The sequence below is a fragment of the Chionomys nivalis genome, chromosome 4, assembly GCF_950005125.1.
Source record: "Chionomys nivalis chromosome 4, mChiNiv1.1, whole genome shotgun sequence".
In the NCBI taxonomy this organism is placed as follows: domain Eukaryota; kingdom Metazoa; phylum Chordata; class Mammalia; order Rodentia; family Cricetidae; genus Chionomys; species Chionomys nivalis.
The window spans coordinates 47,323,983-47,341,432 of record NC_080089.1 but is presented as its reverse complement, the minus strand read 5'-3'; the positions used below and the strand labels follow the sequence as shown (position 1 = coordinate 47,341,432).

Genomic DNA, 17,450 nt, shown 5'->3' with positions numbered 1-17,450 from the left:
TACCTTGAATATCACTGTAGAAAATCTTTGTCCAGCAACAGATGGAGATAGAGACAGAGACTCTCATCAGAGCAATGGACTGAGCTCCCAAGGTCCAGTTGAAGAGCAGAAGGAGGGAGAAGATGAGCAAGGAAGTCAGGACCGCGAAGGGGTTGGTTCACCCACTGAGACAGTGTGCCTGTTTTAATGGGAGCTCACCAAATCCAGCTGGACTGGGACTGAACAAGTATGTGATCAAACCGGACTCTCTGAACGTGGCTGACAATGGGGGCTGACTGAGAAGCCATTGATAAAGGCACTGAGACTTGTTTCTACTGCATGTACTGGCTTTTTGGGACCCTAGTCTATTTGGATGCAAAGCTTCCTAGGCCTGGATGTAGGGGAAGAGGGCCTTGGATTTCCCACAGGGCAGGGTTCCCTGCCCTCTTTTAAGGAGGGAGGGAGAGGGAGGAGGGTGAGTGGGGGAGCTAGAGGGGAATGGGAGGCGGGGAGGAAGTGTAAATTTTTGAATGGAAAATAAATAAATAAATAAAGTTTTATTTTCTGCAAAATATATTCTATTTTCTTTCTCAGGGAGATCCACGCAGCTTCCCCTGAGCCCTCCTTGTTACTTAGCCTGTGGATTGTAGCATGGTTATTCTTTACAGCTAATATCTACTTATGAGTGAGTACATATCATGTTTGTCTCTTTGAGTCTGGGTTAACTTAGGATGATTTTTTTAAATTCCATCCATTTTCCTGCAAATTTTATGATGTCACTGTTTTTAATGGCTGAGTAATATTCCACTGTGTAGATGAACCACATTTTCTTTATTCATTCTTTGGTTGAGGGACATCTAGGTTGTTTCCAGTTTCTGGCTATTATGAATAAAGCTTCTATGAAAATAGTTGAGCAAGTGTCCTTGTGGTAGGATGAAACACCCTTTGGGAATATGCCCAGGAGTGATATAGTTGGGTCTTGAGGTAGATCAATTCCCAATTTTCTGAGGAACTGCCTTATTGATTTCCAAAGTGTCTGTACAAGTTAGCACTCCCATCAGCAGTGGAGGAGTGTTTCCCCTTGCTCCACATCCTCACCAGCATGAGCTGTCACCTGTGTTTTTGATCTTAGCCCTTCTGATGGGAGTAAGATGGAATCTCTGTCATTTTGATTTGCATCACCCTGATGGCTAAGGATGCTGAACATTTCTTTTAAGTGTTTCTCAGCCATTTGAAATTCCTGGGGATGGGTGGGGATAGGAGCCAGAGGGATCAAGTGTGTGTGTGTGTGGGGGGGGGGATGTAGACCGCCTTGGCGGGTCACTCTGTCTAGGGTCTATAACCCGCCTGGCAGTCAGTTATTCCAGGGTCACGGAGAGGTACCACCTGAAAGACATGGGCTGGTGAGAGGAAGGAGGCTAGGCAGATTTGTCGAAGCCTCTATTTATTAGAGTCATTGTTACAGCTTATATAGCCCCTGGATGAGGAGCTTGGGGGGCTGGGGCACGGGATCTTGCCATGTGGTCCATACCGGTCACGTAGGCCAAGAGGTTATGATCGGTCAGGTCACGATTCCTCTGCCAGGAGTTCACAAGTTGACACACCTAGTTCTCTAGATAGAGTGTGAGGCAGGTTCCGCTAACAGATAGCTCTCTATTAACAGACAATTTGGGTGTGGGATAGGCTTTGTCAATAAAACAATTCTCAATACAATTGGGAAGTGGAGCCCTCTGCAAAACTCCTCAGGGCGGTGATCCCTATAATAATTTTAGGGGGTACATGGCTCCTGACAGGCAGGGGTAGAGGATGGAGGTAGGGAGGATTTGGGAGAGACTAATGGACTTGGGGAGCACTTCAGGGATGATGGAGAAACCTAGTATAGTGTAAGCTCCCAGGAATCTATGAGGGTGACCTTAGCAAAGTCTTCTAATAACAGAGGATACAGAGCTGGTTATCTTCTGCAACCAGGCAAAGTTTCCAACTGAGGGACTGGAATATCAACCAATCAACAAAAACGTTTGACCTACTATCTGTCCTGCCTGCAAGATGTGTTAGGGTAATTGTGGTGCAGAACTTGGAGTCACCAACCAATAACTGGTCCAACTTGAGGCCCAAACCACAAGAGATAGCCCATGCCTGATATTGTTTGGGTGACCAGGAATCAGAGGTTGGACAGCCTAGGGACCCAGAATAGAACCAAACACCACAACTGGAAAAAAAATCAATGAAATAATTCCTAATGATATTCTGCTATACCCTTAGGTCAGTGCCCAGTCCAATTGTCATCAGAGAGTTATCATCTGACAATTGATGGGAGCGGATACAGAGATCCACAGTCAACACTAGGTGAAGCCAGGGGATTCCCACAGAAGAGGAGTGGGGGAAGGATTTCAGGAGCTAGAGGGGCCAAGGACACCACAAGAAAACCCACAGAATCAACTAACCAGGGCTCATAGGGCCTCGCAGAAACAGAAGCAGCAATCATGGAGTTTGTATGGGTATGAGCTAAGTCCTCTGAATATATGTTATGGTTGTGTAGCTTGGTATTCTTGTATAACCCCTAACAGTAGGAACAGGGGCTGTTTCTGACTCTTTTGCTTACACTTGGGACCCTTTTCCTCATTCAGCCTTGATATGAGAGTATAAGACTTTGTGCCTAGTCTTCTCATATATTGTTATGCTGGGTTAGGTCAATATCCCTGGGGGGCCTGCTTGCTTTTTTTTTTTTAAGGGAAACAAAAGAGGAGTGGATCATGGGGGAGGGGAAGATGGGAGAAGGGATTAGGAAGAGTGGAGGGAGGGGAATCAAGGTCAGGATGTAATTTATGAGAGAAGAATAAAAAATGTATTATCTACCCAGGGATCCTGTCTTCTGACACATTTCGTTTCATTTGAAATGAACCCCAAAGGGCTAGGGCTAGCTGCCCTAGGCATCGCCATTCCTGTAGTAATGTAAAACATCTGGATAGCCTATAGACTGGCAGTTTTGCTTGACCTCCCGGAAACCAGTGTCATAGGCTGACTCTGAAACTTGAAACGCTGAGAAGCAAGGACAGCTGGAACACGAAACTGACTCAGGGCTGAGGAGGACGGGAAGAAAATGAAATCACCGTGTGAGTGGATAAGAATAATCAGGCTAGGTTTTCTTTCTGTACTCGCCACACATGCGCTATGTTTGTAACACATGTAATCAGCCTACATTTTCTCATCTGCACTCACCACGCATGCAGATCAGGTAACGCTTTTCTATTCTATGCATAAACAGCCTCAGGATTCTCAACATAGCCCTCCATGGAGCATCTTGTCATGCCCGGAAAGCTCACTTGACATCTTCCAGGTCACGCATTCCTATCCGTAGCCCTCTCCTTGGAACTAACGCTTTAAAAGGAACCATTAAAGGTTAGGTGGGGCTCATTGCGGGTGTGGGAATTTGTGAGACTTTGTGATAAAGGTGCTGTACCTACTTACAGCCTCTTCTGTGCCTCCTTCACTCAGGAGGGCCTGTAGTTGAGCAAGGGAGTGGAGAAAGCTTCTTGCTGTGGCGCAGACCTTGGGGAGCAGCGAAGGGGCTAACTTGAGGAGAAAAACACCAGGTCCTCCCTGGACCCTTTGGCCTAACAGGGAGCATTTATGCTAGTTCAAGGGGCAATAGGGTGAGGTGGGGTGGTGGGGGGAGCTGGCAGCAAACACTAAGACTCTCAAATCATTGTGGTTGGGGAAGTGTGGAAGAAAAAGATTTGTAATTGCCTTAAAGACATACAGGAAACCAGGCTGGGGGAAGAGGCAGGAAACTGACTTGAGTCGAGCCAGATGGAAACTTACTAATGCTGGGTTTGTGGGGAGATGTGATAACAACTTTACTCAGAAAGATCTTTCCACTTGCAAATGTCCAGAAGGAGTCAGATGCAAAACATGACCGAGGTGATATACTGGAGGTCTGCTAGATGTTCAAAGTGAAGACATGGCTGCTCTAAGGTATGGTCGGTCGAGGGGAAGCTTTTAAAATTCTAGAGATGAGGGAGTCTACAGCCGGGGCATCTGGAAGAGTTCAGAGCAGGGAAAGAAATTAGGAGGCCAAATTTGGGCATGAGATAGATGAGAAAAAATGGAGGAGAGTGAGGGAGGCAGAGAAAGAGGGGAAGACAAAAGAGAGGACCAGGGGCGAGGGGCGGGGCAGGGGGGGCGGTGATGAAGGTTGGCAAGAGAGTGCATGCAAAACTGCCAGGGATGTGTTTGTAGGAATAAGAAGCTGGAAAGTTTAGGGGAGACAGCAGGGGAGACAGCAGGGGAGACAGCTGAGAAGGCGCTGCTGAGTGCGCTTGGAGGCCAGCATGCTAATAGGCACCACAATTAGCCTTTTGTCCTGAATTTCATTTGGACATGACCCTGGAGAGATAAGAGGCTTTTATATAGACTGATACAGAAGAAGGTCAGCAAAGGAAACCTGGGTTTAGAAGGGAAAGCAAGTACTTACTGCAGAGCAGCTCTGGAGACCTCCTGGGTAGAAGCTTCAACAGGGAGGGTGGACAACAGATGTTCTGGGTTATTGACAAGAAAGTAATGTCTAGTGGGGGACCTGCGGCAAGGGCCACCCATTATGGCAATTAAACTTTATAACAAGCTCATGTGACCACACCTCGGGTATATTTGCATTACTGATTTGGTGTTTGCTGACTGGAGAGGAGGGATGGATGATTGGAGAGGTGAGGAGACACCATTGATGGTACTCAGCAGATGCCAAACTTTTGATTCATGACTGCTCCCGGACACTGTTGAGGATTCTGAAGCTGATGGAACTCTACCAGAGAAGACTACTCAGGTCATTAGATGGGAGGGTTTGGGAGAACTTTGTATGCTTGAGTTCTCTGTTGTTGGCAATGATTTTCAGAATCCAGGAGAGTGTTGGGAGAGGATGAGTTTCTTCTCTTCCTGACTTAGAGAAATAAGACAGGAGGTAAACTTACTGAGTTCTGAGGACTCTGACCTTGTCAATGGATTAATCCTGTAATGGATTAATAAAATTCATAATATAATAAATTGCTCAGGGGTGGTAAGAGATAGGCACTGGAGCCAATCGGAGTGGGGAAGATCACTGATGATTATCATGGGTATCATGGTCTGGCCTCTTCTTGTATTTCCCTCTGTCTTCTGTTCTTGTCTGTTGTGAGATAAGTAACCGTCTCATCTGCACACACGCTGCTTCTTTGATATTCTCCCTTGCCATAAGCCCAGCTGTATAAAGCAAAGCGGCTGTGGATGAGACCCAATAAAACCGTGAGTTAAAATAAATCTTATTCCCTTTATTTAAGTTGCTCTTACCATGAATTTGGTCACATTAATGGAAAAGTAATTAATACAATCTCAAGAGAAGATTAATGAATGGAATTCAGAAATGTATGGGACAGTTAGATAATCATGATTGTATTTAGAATCCACCGTGGAAACACAGGAAGGTTTCCAGAAAGATTTAGCTGAAATGGAAAGACTTGCTCAGAATGCAAGCGGTACAGCGGTCATGGGTTGGGGTCCTGGACTAAATCAAAAGGAGGAAGAAGCAGGTTGGGCATCAGCCTTTGGTACTAATTGTTTCCTGACAGTGAATGCAATGTGGCCAGTTGCCTCCCACTCCTGCTGTCATGCCCTCCCCACCATGATGGACTATACTCCTTCTTGACTATGAGGCCTTGGAAACCTTCCTCCCATGCATGGTTTCTATCAGGTATGCTGTCACAGCAACACAAAAAGTAACTGGAGTGTGACTCGTCCTAGAATCAAGTCTCGTTCAGCATTAGAAAACGAGTTGGTGAAATCTCCATACCCCATATAACAAGCTCAGTAGGTATAAAATATTCTTTGACACAATTTAATATTTCTCGTGTTAAAAGCTTGAGATATACTAGGAATGGAAAAGAATGTTCATAGCTTTATAAGTGAATTAAGGAAGCTCGTTTTAAATGCCACATGGACCTGGGTGGAAGACAACCTGTTCCACTAAGACTAGGACAAAGTCAGCAGTGTTGATTTGGCTTCTTTTAGCCAATATCTTATTCAGAGTCTTGTTAAGAAATGAAATAAGGAGCAGATGCAGAGACCCACAGATAAACATTAGGTGGAGCTCAGGGAATCCAGCAGAAGAGAGCGAGGAAGGATTGTAGGAGCTGGGGAGGTCAAAGGCACCTCAAGAAAATTCACATAATCAACTAACCAGAGCTCATGGGGGCTCACAGAGACTGAACTGACAATCAGGGAGCCTATATGAGTCTGAGCTAGGTCCCTTGCATATATGATGTGGTTGTGTAACTTGGTCTTCTTATGGGGCTCTTAACAGTTAGAATGGGGGCTATCTCTGACTCTTTTGCCTGCTTTTGGAACCGTTTTCTTCTTACTGGGTTGCCTTGTCCAGCCTTAATATGAGGGGAAGTGTTTAGTCTTATTATAACTTGCTATGTCATGTTTGGTTGATATCCCTGGGAGGCCTGCCCATTTTTGAAGGGAAATGGAGGAGGGGGTGGATCTGGGGGAAGAGGGGAGGGTTGATGGGGGTGATTAGGAGGAGTGGAGGGAGGGGAAACTGCAGTTGGGATGTAATGTATAAGGTACAAATAAAAGATTTAAAAAATGAAATGAAATAAAAGACAAACTGAGGGGAAAAGAGAGACAACTGTTTCCTTTCACAGACAACATCACTGTTTACATAAAAACCTGAGAATTCATTAAAAACAAAGAAGACAACCAAACAAAATGAAACCTAACTACCAGAACTATTTACTGTCAACAAGACTCAAGTTGGTATAATGTTTTACTTCTGTGCTCCCAATCATCAGTTTAAGACTGAAGTGAAAAGTGCAGAATGACTCAGACTGGCAGCAAAAGCCAAGACCAAGGAAACATCCAAGCTCTGCATCCACACCCACGCACGCGCAAATCCTTGCTAAAGCCGTCACAGGCGGCAGAAACAAACAGGATCTGTTTAGGAGTGGGGAGGTTCCATGTTCGTGACAATGTTCTGCCTGGATTAACCTACAGACTCAGTAGAATTCAATTCAAAACCCAGCAAGGTGCTTTGTTATAGAAATAAATAGTCTGGCTCTGAGATTCAGGTAGAAAGGCAGGGAAAGTAGAAGGCCAGTTTTGAGACAGAAGAGCAATGCCGGTAACTCTGCAAAGGTCTCTGCCTCCAGGGTGTCAGACTGAGGATAGGCACTAAGCCAGACAAAGCGACTTTGTCTCCCAGACAGGCAGTGAGCCCAGGATCCGCAATGAGCCACTCTGGAAAGCTACTTGAGCCTCATCATGGGCACGCACATATTCCTCTGTAACATCACAACTGACGGACTTCCAAAGCCCTTAACCCTGGCTTTTGTTTCTTAGCACAGGTTGGGTCATTGAGTGTAACTTGACTCTAGAAGGGACGAGGACGTATCTTGAACCATTCATACCATTTTTTCTACTCAAGCCATGGTATTCTGAATGCATATTGTTCTAGAACCGAGCAGGATTTGGACAGTATGGATTGGCTAAGGCCCTTCTGGGACCCTCTTTACAGGCTCACAGCAGTTAATCTTGGGACTCTCCATAGTCTAGCTAGAGTAACTGTTAAGCCCAAATCCGCGAAGTCCCCTCAGAAGCCAACAAGGAAACCGAGTCCCGTACGTAAAAGCAAAGAGCCTTTATTTTAATCAAGTTTGCAAACTCGGTCTCTCTGCATGTGCAATGTATTGGAATAACCAGAGAGCCCGAGTTCAATTAAAATTGGGTTTTTATATTTGTAAAGGTGGGGGTGAGGGGTCTCTGAAGTTCAGGACCCCTGATTGGCTGACATTTGTCTAGGGGTGTCCTGGTGAGGTGTGCTGGCTAGTGATCCTATCTACAGCGGTTGGAATGCTAGGCATTTCCTTTGAATGGTCAGCTCTTGGGTGGGGGTTGGGTTATCTCAGCTTTCCTGCTACCAGGTACTGCTTCAGAGTAAGCTACTGAGACTCAGGTCTCTTATTAAATTTATCGAGGGCCGCATTCTACTCTGGCAGTTGATAATGGTTGGAAATAAAGAATTTCCTTTGGGTGACCTGCCCATACTTAGCTTATCATGGCTGGCCCCCACAGGAACTAGGACAATATGGTATCAGTGGAGAGACAGACACAAATCAATAAAATGAATAGAGACTCGTGCACGTGTGTATGGTCAACAGCTTCTTGATAACAGTAGAAATAAATGGAGAAAATTTGTCTTTTCAAGAAAATATGCTGGAAAATTGGGCATTCACATGTAAAAGAAATTAATCTTGACCCATGCTTATCCATACAGAAAAATTCACTCAAAATGTATCATAAACTTAAATGCAAAATAAAAAAAAATCTAGTAGCAAGCCTGGAAGAAAATCTTTGTGATATTGGATTATGTAATAATTTCTTTGATATGATACTATTAGTACTAAAAAAGTTGATAACTTGAACCTTAACAGCAGTAAAAGCTTTGGGGTTGGAAATGTAACTCAGTTGGTAAAAAGCTTGCCTAGCATATATGAAGTGCTGGGTTCAAGTCCCAGCACTGAATAATAACATGGGAGGGATGGTGCATCTCAGTGCTTGGGAGATGGAAGCAGGAATATCAGAAGTTCAAGGCCAGACTGGGATACTTGAGGCTCTTTCAATAACAAAAACCAGTTAAAATTTACTTTTTAAAATTACTGACTGCCAAGAATACACACAGTATTTTCTCCAAGTCTTTAAGATGTGTATACTCCCACTCAAAAAGGAAATGACCTAAGTTTGAAAAAATGGAGATATTTTAAAATATTTCATCGAAGAAGATATGTGTAGTAATAGGATACACATAATAATGAGAATAACAAAATGGAAGGGAGGAGGGCTATGAAGGGAGAGAAAAAGATCTAGAGATGGGGGAGGAATAAAAGGAGAAGAAAGAGAAGGAACATCATTCCATGTTTTCTTTCATATGTGGAACTGAAGGACCCGGGTAAATTCAGACCCCTCTAGTAGAAAGAGCAGAGCCAAAAAAAAAAAAAATCTAGCAGGGAGAGAAGAACCACAAATCTAGGTTAGCCGGTTCATTGACTCTGTTCTAGGAACTAGCGACCATAATCTTGAGAAACAGGGAGTTACCCCCTTTGTGATTATCACTGTATTTTCGGAATTTTCCAGTGATGCCCTCCCTACCCCCTTTGGGTTATTGGGTTATGGTTTCTTCCCTTAAATACCCCTTCTCCCAGCTACTCGGGGTCGAACTCCTCTACCCCTGTGTGGGAAATGAGTTTCGGCCCCAGTGCACTGGTTCCTGTCCTGTCAATAAACCTCATGGGGATTGCAGCAAGGACAATCTCTCGTTAGTTCCTGGGGGGGGGGGGGGTCGTGTTATCCCGAGACTTGAGTGAGAGTCTCCCCACTCCAGGGGTCTTTCAGAACATGCACACATACACCCCACCCAAAACAGAAGGAGAAACTATTTGGGCATGGAGAAGGAGACCAGTTTGAGAAGGAGAGGGATAAGAGGGAGTAGTTGAAGGGTTAATGTATGCACATGTATTTATAAATGAAATAATGGAATCTTATTTAGAACATTAACAACTGACATCAAAAGATGCTCAGTGTCTACTTTCATTAGGGGTAGGGGAGTCACAGTAAGATTATCTACCTATTAGGATATTAGCTCCCAGCCTGCTCACTGGCATAAACCTTTAATCCCAGCTCCCAAAAGGCAGAGGCAGGAAGATTGTGAGTGTAAAGCCAGCCTGGGGTGCATATGGAGAATCAGTCTCAGAGAACCAAGGGCTGGGGAAGAGTGCTTGGAGAGAGAGAGAGAGAGAGAGAGAGAGAGAGAGAGAGAGAGAGAGAGAGAGAGAGAGAGAGCAGGCACAGAGACTCTGAGAAGATTTGAATTTCTTGTGGTGTAAATGGTGTGAAAATAGACTTTGCACACAGTAGTCACAGTCCAAGAGATACAAATTTTAGTTCAGCAAAAACCCTGTACATGAATGCTACCGGGACTTAAGTGCAATTGCCTCAAAACAACAGACAATTCCAAATTCCTCCAAAGGGGGAAATACCTGGGCCACACCCAGAGGAAGAAATAATAAGTGGTAAAAATATAGACAAGTAATTAACAGTAGGGATCTCAGTCAGCAGATGTTAAGAAAAAGAACATAAACTAAAATAGAAAATAGAAAAATCAGCGAGGGGGTGCCAGGAACTGGGGATAGGGACGAGAGCTTGCCACACAGTGATGAGTGACGGACTGTGCCATGTCTTTAGCTGTGGTGGTGGCTGCATTCTTGTCAAAAAGTCATGAAACTATAATGAAATGTCAAATTTTGCTTCCTATAAATTGCGCCTCAATTTTTTTGACTTAAAAAAACCCTGGACACATTCTATACCTGCACCCTGTGAGCCTATTTGGAAAATACCGAGGACAAGGACTCAAGAAGCAGAGATTCCTTAAAATGGCACCCACACGACTATGTATGCTCTTCAACTCATGACATCGTCTGTCGTCTTTATTCCTGTCTGCCAAACAAGAGCGTAAACTAAGGTTTCATAACAGATCCATAGAATAGCTTTGCTACTTTTTTTTAATTATCATACATTATCTTGGAAGATATAGAAAATGTCTATCTGTGATAATTTTTTTTTTTTTGATTTTTTCGAGGCAGGGTTTCTCTGTAGTTTTTGGTGCCTGTCCTGGAACTAGCTCTTGTAGACCAGGCTGGCCTTGAACTCAAAAAGATCCTCCTGCCTCTACCCCCCACCCCCCCAGTGCTGGGATTAAAGGTGTGCGCCACCACTGCCCGGCTCTGTGATAAAATTTAAACATTATTTGTACATCTCTAAAATATTCTCTTGTTCAATTTTATGATGAACTGTTTGAACCAAGCATGATTGATGATTGTGGTTACTTTTAACCCCAGCACTGAGGCACTGGAGGCAGGAGGATCAGGACAGCCTTCGCCACAAAGCAAGTGTGAGTAGCCTGGGCTACATGAGATTCCATCTCAAAGAACGAAACAGGGCTAGGGAAATTGCTCAGTGGGGAAAGGTTCTTGCTGCCTAGCCTGACAATCTGAGCTTGACCCCTGGGGCCCACGTGGGGGAAGGAGAGGACTGACTCCCATATGCTGTCTTCTCACTTCCACGCACACAACTGCACTCAGGATAAATGCACAGTTAAATATTAAAAACTACAAGGATTGCCAGGTGGTAGTGGCGCACACCTTTAACCCCAGCACTTGGGAGGCAGAGGCAGGCAGATCTCTGTGAGTTTGAGGCCAGCCTGGTCTACAACAGAGAGTTCCAGGACAGGCTCCAAAAGCTACAGAGAAACCCGGTCTCGAAAAAACAAAACAAACAAACAAAAAAGTCAACAAAATCCACAAGGATTGAAATGCCAATTTCCTTGAACAGTGTCTCCAATTGTTTATCCTTAATCGATTAACAATGTGTATCCAGAAATTGTCCAAAGTTCAAAATGCTGGTGGTGTCTATCCTTCCGGCAGATATGCTTGTCAAATACTGATTACGGCGGCAATCAGAGAGCTGGAGAGATGGCTCAGTGGCTAACTGTAATTATTCAGCCATAGATAAGGCTGCACTTCCCAGTTCTAATGGCAAGCACGTGAGAACAGGCCCTCGGGCACAAAGGGCCTTGCATGACCCACGTGCAGGCATGTGTGGTTACATCCATCTATGACTCAGCTAAACCCTTGCACACATGCATGAGTTGCCCATGACGTAGTCACGCCAACCCCCTGTGCGCATGTGCTAGGCAGCTTTTAAAAGCAGGATGCACCATCTTTTGCTCTCTCTCTGCACATTGATCACCAGGCCTGTACGCACTCCCCTCTAATAAACTCCTAAACGGGTTTGTTGGTGTTCCATGTCTCCTTCTCACTCACGCCAGGTAATTTCTCTAACAGCACTGGCTGCTCCTTCAGAAGATTTGGGTTTAACTCTTAGCACCAAGATGGCGCAGCTCCCAACCACCAGTAACTCTAGTTCCAGGGGATCCAATGGCCTCTCTTGGCTTCCAAAGACACCAGGCACACAAGTGGTGCATAGACATAGAAATAAATAAATAAATGAAATTTAAAAATGAAAAACTCCAAAAAATTTGAAGATCTGACAACCTGAGAGAGCTGTGTACTTTCAGAATGACTTCTGCAGCTTCTCTGAAGCCCACACAGGTGACATCAAGTATCAGGAGGACGGGACATGAAGAGCCAGGACCGACTGTTAGAGTCAGCGTAGGTGGGAGACAGGGTAGTAGATTAGAGGGTTTTATAACTGGAGTCACTTAGACACAGTGTGTAGGTGGCAAACATCCAGAGATGAAGGGGAGGTCAAAATCCAGGAACTCAGACAGAGAGTTGGGCTGTGGACGATAGAAGTTCCTCACTGGCAAGGGCCCCTTCTATAACACAGGTCCTGAACTAGGTCAAATTACCATTTATTGAACCTGTACTATGTACTTCAACCTTGGCTTGTATGAAAACATTTATGAATGTGACAAACCTGTATACCCACGCTATGACTTCTATTTTACAAGCAAGAAGACTGAGCAAGGGTCAGGGTCAGGAGAGGAACCCAGAACTTCCTCATTCTCATGCCTTTGTCTTAGGCACACTACTATCTTGCTTCTTGGAATCTTTAGCTCTAGAGAGCATTTTGCAGACTTTTGGAGTTCTCTCCACCTCTTCAGATAGCCATTCCACTCTTCCCATGGGACCCTTCTCCTTCTCTGGGTCTTGACATAGCGTTCCATTTTGTCATCAGTTGTGTGTGTGTGTGTGTATGTGTGTGTGTGTAACACACATACATGTGTGTGCATGTCACAGCAGCATATGTAGATCAGAGGACAAATCAAAGGAGGTTCTGTCTTTTATCCTGTAGTTCCTCTAGGAACCAAAAGTCAAGTCTTTAGTCTTGGTAGAAAGTGCCTTTATCCACTAGCCATCTTGCCAGCCGTACTTTGCTTTTTGCAACCTATATATCTCCACTCCCTTGCAGTAAAGTCATTCCTTTATACAACATCATTTTTATGGACACAGAAGCATCCTCATCTGTACAATGTTTCTTGCTAAACTGAGCTATGTTCCTCCCCTCCAACAGTAAGTCCCTGTAATTGCTCTTATTTTTGAAGTGGGTCTTCTTCTTCTTCTTCTTCTTCTTCTTCTTCTTCTTCTTCTTCTTCTTCTTCTTCTTCTTCTTCTTCTTCTTCTTCTTCTTCTCCTCCTCCTCCTCCTCCTCCTCCTCCTCCTCCTCCTCCTTCTCCTCCTCCTCCTCCTCCTCCTTCTTCTTCTTTCTCTTCCTCCTCCTCCTTCTTCTCAGGATAATTCAATGTGATTATTACCAAAATTTTGATCTACAGATTAGACAGATGTGTTTTAAAATATTATCTGTGACGTTTCAAACAAAAGGTTTCCCCTCATAATGTGAGATCCCTACAAGTGAAGTCCACTGTACCGCACCTCTTTTAAAAAGATTTATATGACTGTGTCCATCAACTTTTTTCACTTTTATGACGGATAACCTGAGGAAGAAAATCAACTTCTAAGGAGACAGGCTTATTTTGGCTCATGGCTTCTGCCCATGTTTGCCTGGCCCTGTTGCTTTTCCAATATGGTGAGGAAGAAAGAGCATCATGGTGGGGGCACCTTATGATGGATCACCTCAACACAGCTGTGTGGTGGAGGGAGGATGAAGGGAGGAAGGGGAGAGATTGTGAATGAGGATAAGCAGGAGTGAGTTCTCCAAACTCTAGTGGCAAGATACACCCTTTCAGACAAGTCCCATGTGACCTACTACCTCCAATTAGGCTCTTTGTCTCAATAATGCTACCAAAATAATGAATTCACTCATAGTTCAACCCCCTGATAAGATCAGAACCCTTATGACCCAATCATTTCTGAAAGTCTAGCACCAGCAGCCAAGACTTTACTCCATTAAGAGAACATTAACAAACAAAAGTCTGTATTAGTATTTGGATTATAATGAGGCCCCTACACCGTAGGAATACTTTACACTTGGGTCTCGAGAGAGGAAAGCTCAACCAAGATCTAAGCAGTTAGTTTCTGAGGTGGTCTTGAAGAAGACTAACATTGCTGGCTTATGTACCTAAAAATTCCACAAGAATTTAGGATAATAACAACAACTTATCTCGAGTTGCTTTTACTTATGTTTTCTTCTTATATTTAAACCTCAGGTGGAACTAAATTCTTATTTAAATCATAATTGGCAAGAGCACCAAAGTACAAATTACGTTTCAGTCACTTTGTATCTCTGTCTGAAGCACAAGTACATAAGGCACACCCTTACATACCCTTTCACACTTCACAACGTCACACAGGTCAACCCTTACTGACAGTCTTCAGACAGAGTAATAAAGAACAGCTGAGCTCTTAAGTATATTCTTTCTTTATTCTTGTATTTGATCAACACACTTTTATTGAGCCTTTATTACATGCCTGGTATTGATCTATTTTGCAAGTGCTTTGATGACCATATGGTCCAGTGATGTATTTAAATATCAAAAATTATTTACATGATGCTAGACTGTGACTGACAGAGAGTGTTGGGACAGCGTTTTTCTTTTTAGGAACCTGAAGAAACCTTTCTGAACTTTTCTAATTTATCATTACTGAAAAAAAAAAACCGCAGGAGTAACACAGTACATATAGATAGGAGTTTTATAACATGGTCATATTTAATAACTGGATACATTTCTTCTAAAACAATTATTTGAACTTTAATTCTGGTATAGTATACTTCCAAATAGCAGTTCAGTTGGAGTCATCTCTTAATTAAAACATGTTACAAAAAAACTGTTCATAATTCTCTGAACTCCTCTACAGTTGAAAGTCTCTCATTTTGAATACAGCTTCTAACCAGTGTAATCTGATGGGGCTGAAGTGTGTGGGTTGGTCCTAGGAAGAGCTGCAGTGTCCCCTGGCTTTGATCCTGGATTTTTCACTTTGGAGGAAGCCCAGTATGCTGCTGTAAAGGTGTTCACACAGCTTGGGGAAGGTCTGAATCATCCTGAACCTCTTGCTAACATACAGTTCCTGCTTTAGAGATACATATACAAGAAGAGATGAACATGAGAACTGTGGTGATATAATGCAAATTAATATAGATTCTCTGGGGAAAAAATACCCAGTTTGAATCAGAGAGTAGAGGATTCTAGGAAATTTCTTAGAAATGACAGCCAAGGGCAGGGGAGATGGTCCAACGGGTGAAGCACATCCTGTGTAAGCATGAAGACTGAAATTTGATCCCCATATCCCCTGAAAAACCACATAGGCATGGCAGCTGCCTGTGATCCCAGCACTCAGGGAAGGCAGTGGCCAGGGAACCTTGGGGCAAGCTGGGTAGCTAGATTAATCAAGCTGGTGAGCTCCCTGAGAGAGTCTGCCTTAATAAATAAAGTGGAGAACAAGCAAGGAAGATACCTAATGTGAACCTCAGGCCTCCATACCTATGTATACACACACATTCAAACACACATATACATGTGCACACATATTACCTACACATGCACCCCCCGCAAAGAAATGATGATGGGGGTAGGGAATAGGGAGGGTGGGGGAGTGTAGCTTGGTGATAGAATATTTTCCCAGCAAGGCTCTGAGTTCAGTCTACAGACTGCACATATAAATAAACAAACAAACAAACAAATCCTGAGTGAATCCAAGCAGGTAGACAGCATTGCTGTTATGAAGCTATTGCCCTTCACACCAAGTTATCATCTGCCTTTGTGATCTTGGAGCAGGGACTCTGAGGACTTTATCTGTTTTGTTTTGTTTTTGTTTGTTTGTTTTCATTAGAATCTATCCCTAGGAGCATTGTAGTGAGATTTCAGGCTGAAGGAGAGGAATGAACTTCTCTTGTCAATCTCCTTCCTGTTCTTGCTGGTGAAAGCCAATATTCTAATGCCACTGAAGATCTTAGGGTCAAAGCCCGGGAAGGTTCAGCAGCTTAAGCCTGGCCACCCATCCCAAACAGACCAATCACAGAGACAGGTAATAGTGAAATGCAGAGAAAGGACATGTGTTCAAGAATCATAATTTCATTATCTAATCACAAAAGAAAAAGAGGCACTTCAACAGATAAAGTAGAAATACCATAGGAGTGATTAGTGGGAACCATAACAGGTCAGCAAGTTTGGCATTGTCTAAGAGATGGACGAAGTTCTGGAAAGACACCAACTACCAGAACCGAATTACAGAATAGGAGAAAATCTGAATAAAGCTGCACTAGGCTAGGAGCTTAAATAGCAATCAAAAACCTCCCAGCAGGGACTGGAGAGATGGTTCAAGGGTTAATAACACTGACTGCTTCTCCAGAGACCCTGGTTTGAGTCTCAATACCCACATAGTGACTCATATCCATTTGTAACTCTGGTTCCAGGGACCTGATCTCCTCTTCTGGCCTCTGTGGTCACTGTACATGTGTGGAACATAGACATACACACAGACAAAACACTCATAAACATAAAAAACAAATTTTAAAAAAATCAACAAATAAAAGGCTAGGACTCTATGGCTTCATTGATGAAATCTGCCAAACATTAGACAAGAAATAATGTCAAACATCTGGTAAAAGAGGTATGACTAACTGTTGACACTGTCTCAATGGCCTCTGTAAGAAAGACAGAAGGTAGCTGTTGCAGTCAGGGAAGAAGGAGAATTCGTGTAATCACCGGAAAGAAAGCAGTATGACAGTTCCACAAAAAATGAAAAGCAACTAGCTAATGGCCCAGCAATTCTGTTGCTTGCTAGATATTCAGAGACAGACAGTACACCAGAAGACATGTTCAACAGAGTGAAGATGTGGAATTCATTTAAGAGCCCGCCAATGAACTAACAATTGTCACATACATGTAGTGCATGTTTACCCTTCAAAAGGAAGCATATCGTATCATGTAATAACTTGAATGAACCTGGCTGGCAATGTGCTGAGTGCCCAGAAAGACAGACTACCTGCTCTTATGTGTATGTAGATTCTAAAAGCATCAGATTCACGGGCGTAAATAAGAGGATGGTGATTGCCAAGTGTTGATGGTGGTCAGAAGACATAGGATTTCAACAAGACAGGGCGAATGAGTTCTAGAGACCTACTGTATAACAGGGGACTATAGCTAATAATGATATATTGTATACTTGAGCATTACTAGCACAATTGATCTGTAATTTTTTCCAGTATTAGGGATTGAAGCCAGGGCCCTGTGCATGCTAGCCGAGTACTGGACTATGAATACTGTGAAGCCTGAACCCATGAAAATAAATCTTAAATGCTCTTATCACATCGATGAAAATGAACTATGAGCATATTTTAATTTTCGCTTAATGCTCATTTAACCACGTATATATGTGTCATGATATCACCTTGCACAATGTCAAGTGTGCTGTAAATGTAAAATGTCTTTGTCAACTGTACTGTAGTGAAGCTGGCAAAAAGAGCCC

At 43.5% G+C, this 17,450-nt stretch overlaps 2 protein-coding genes across 6 annotated transcripts in view; one reads left to right on the top strand and one right to left on the bottom strand.

The window, feature by feature from the left end:
- Nxpe4 (neurexophilin and PC-esterase domain family member 4) overlaps nucleotides 1-17,450 on the bottom strand; it is a 292,750-nt gene that overhangs the window by 46,955 nt on the left and 228,345 nt on the right. The window lies entirely within an intron of this gene.
- The window catches only part of Nxpe2 (neurexophilin and PC-esterase domain family member 2), a 41,387-nt gene continuing 27,826 nt past the window's right edge, over nucleotides 3,890-17,450 (top strand). Inside the window, exon 1 of the mRNA XM_057767690.1 lies at nucleotides 3,890-3,954. Coding sequence (XP_057623673.1) covers nucleotides 3,941-3,954 — 14 coding nt within the window. The 5' untranslated portion in view covers nucleotides 3,890-3,940. The remainder of the gene's footprint in view (nucleotides 3,955-17,450) is intronic.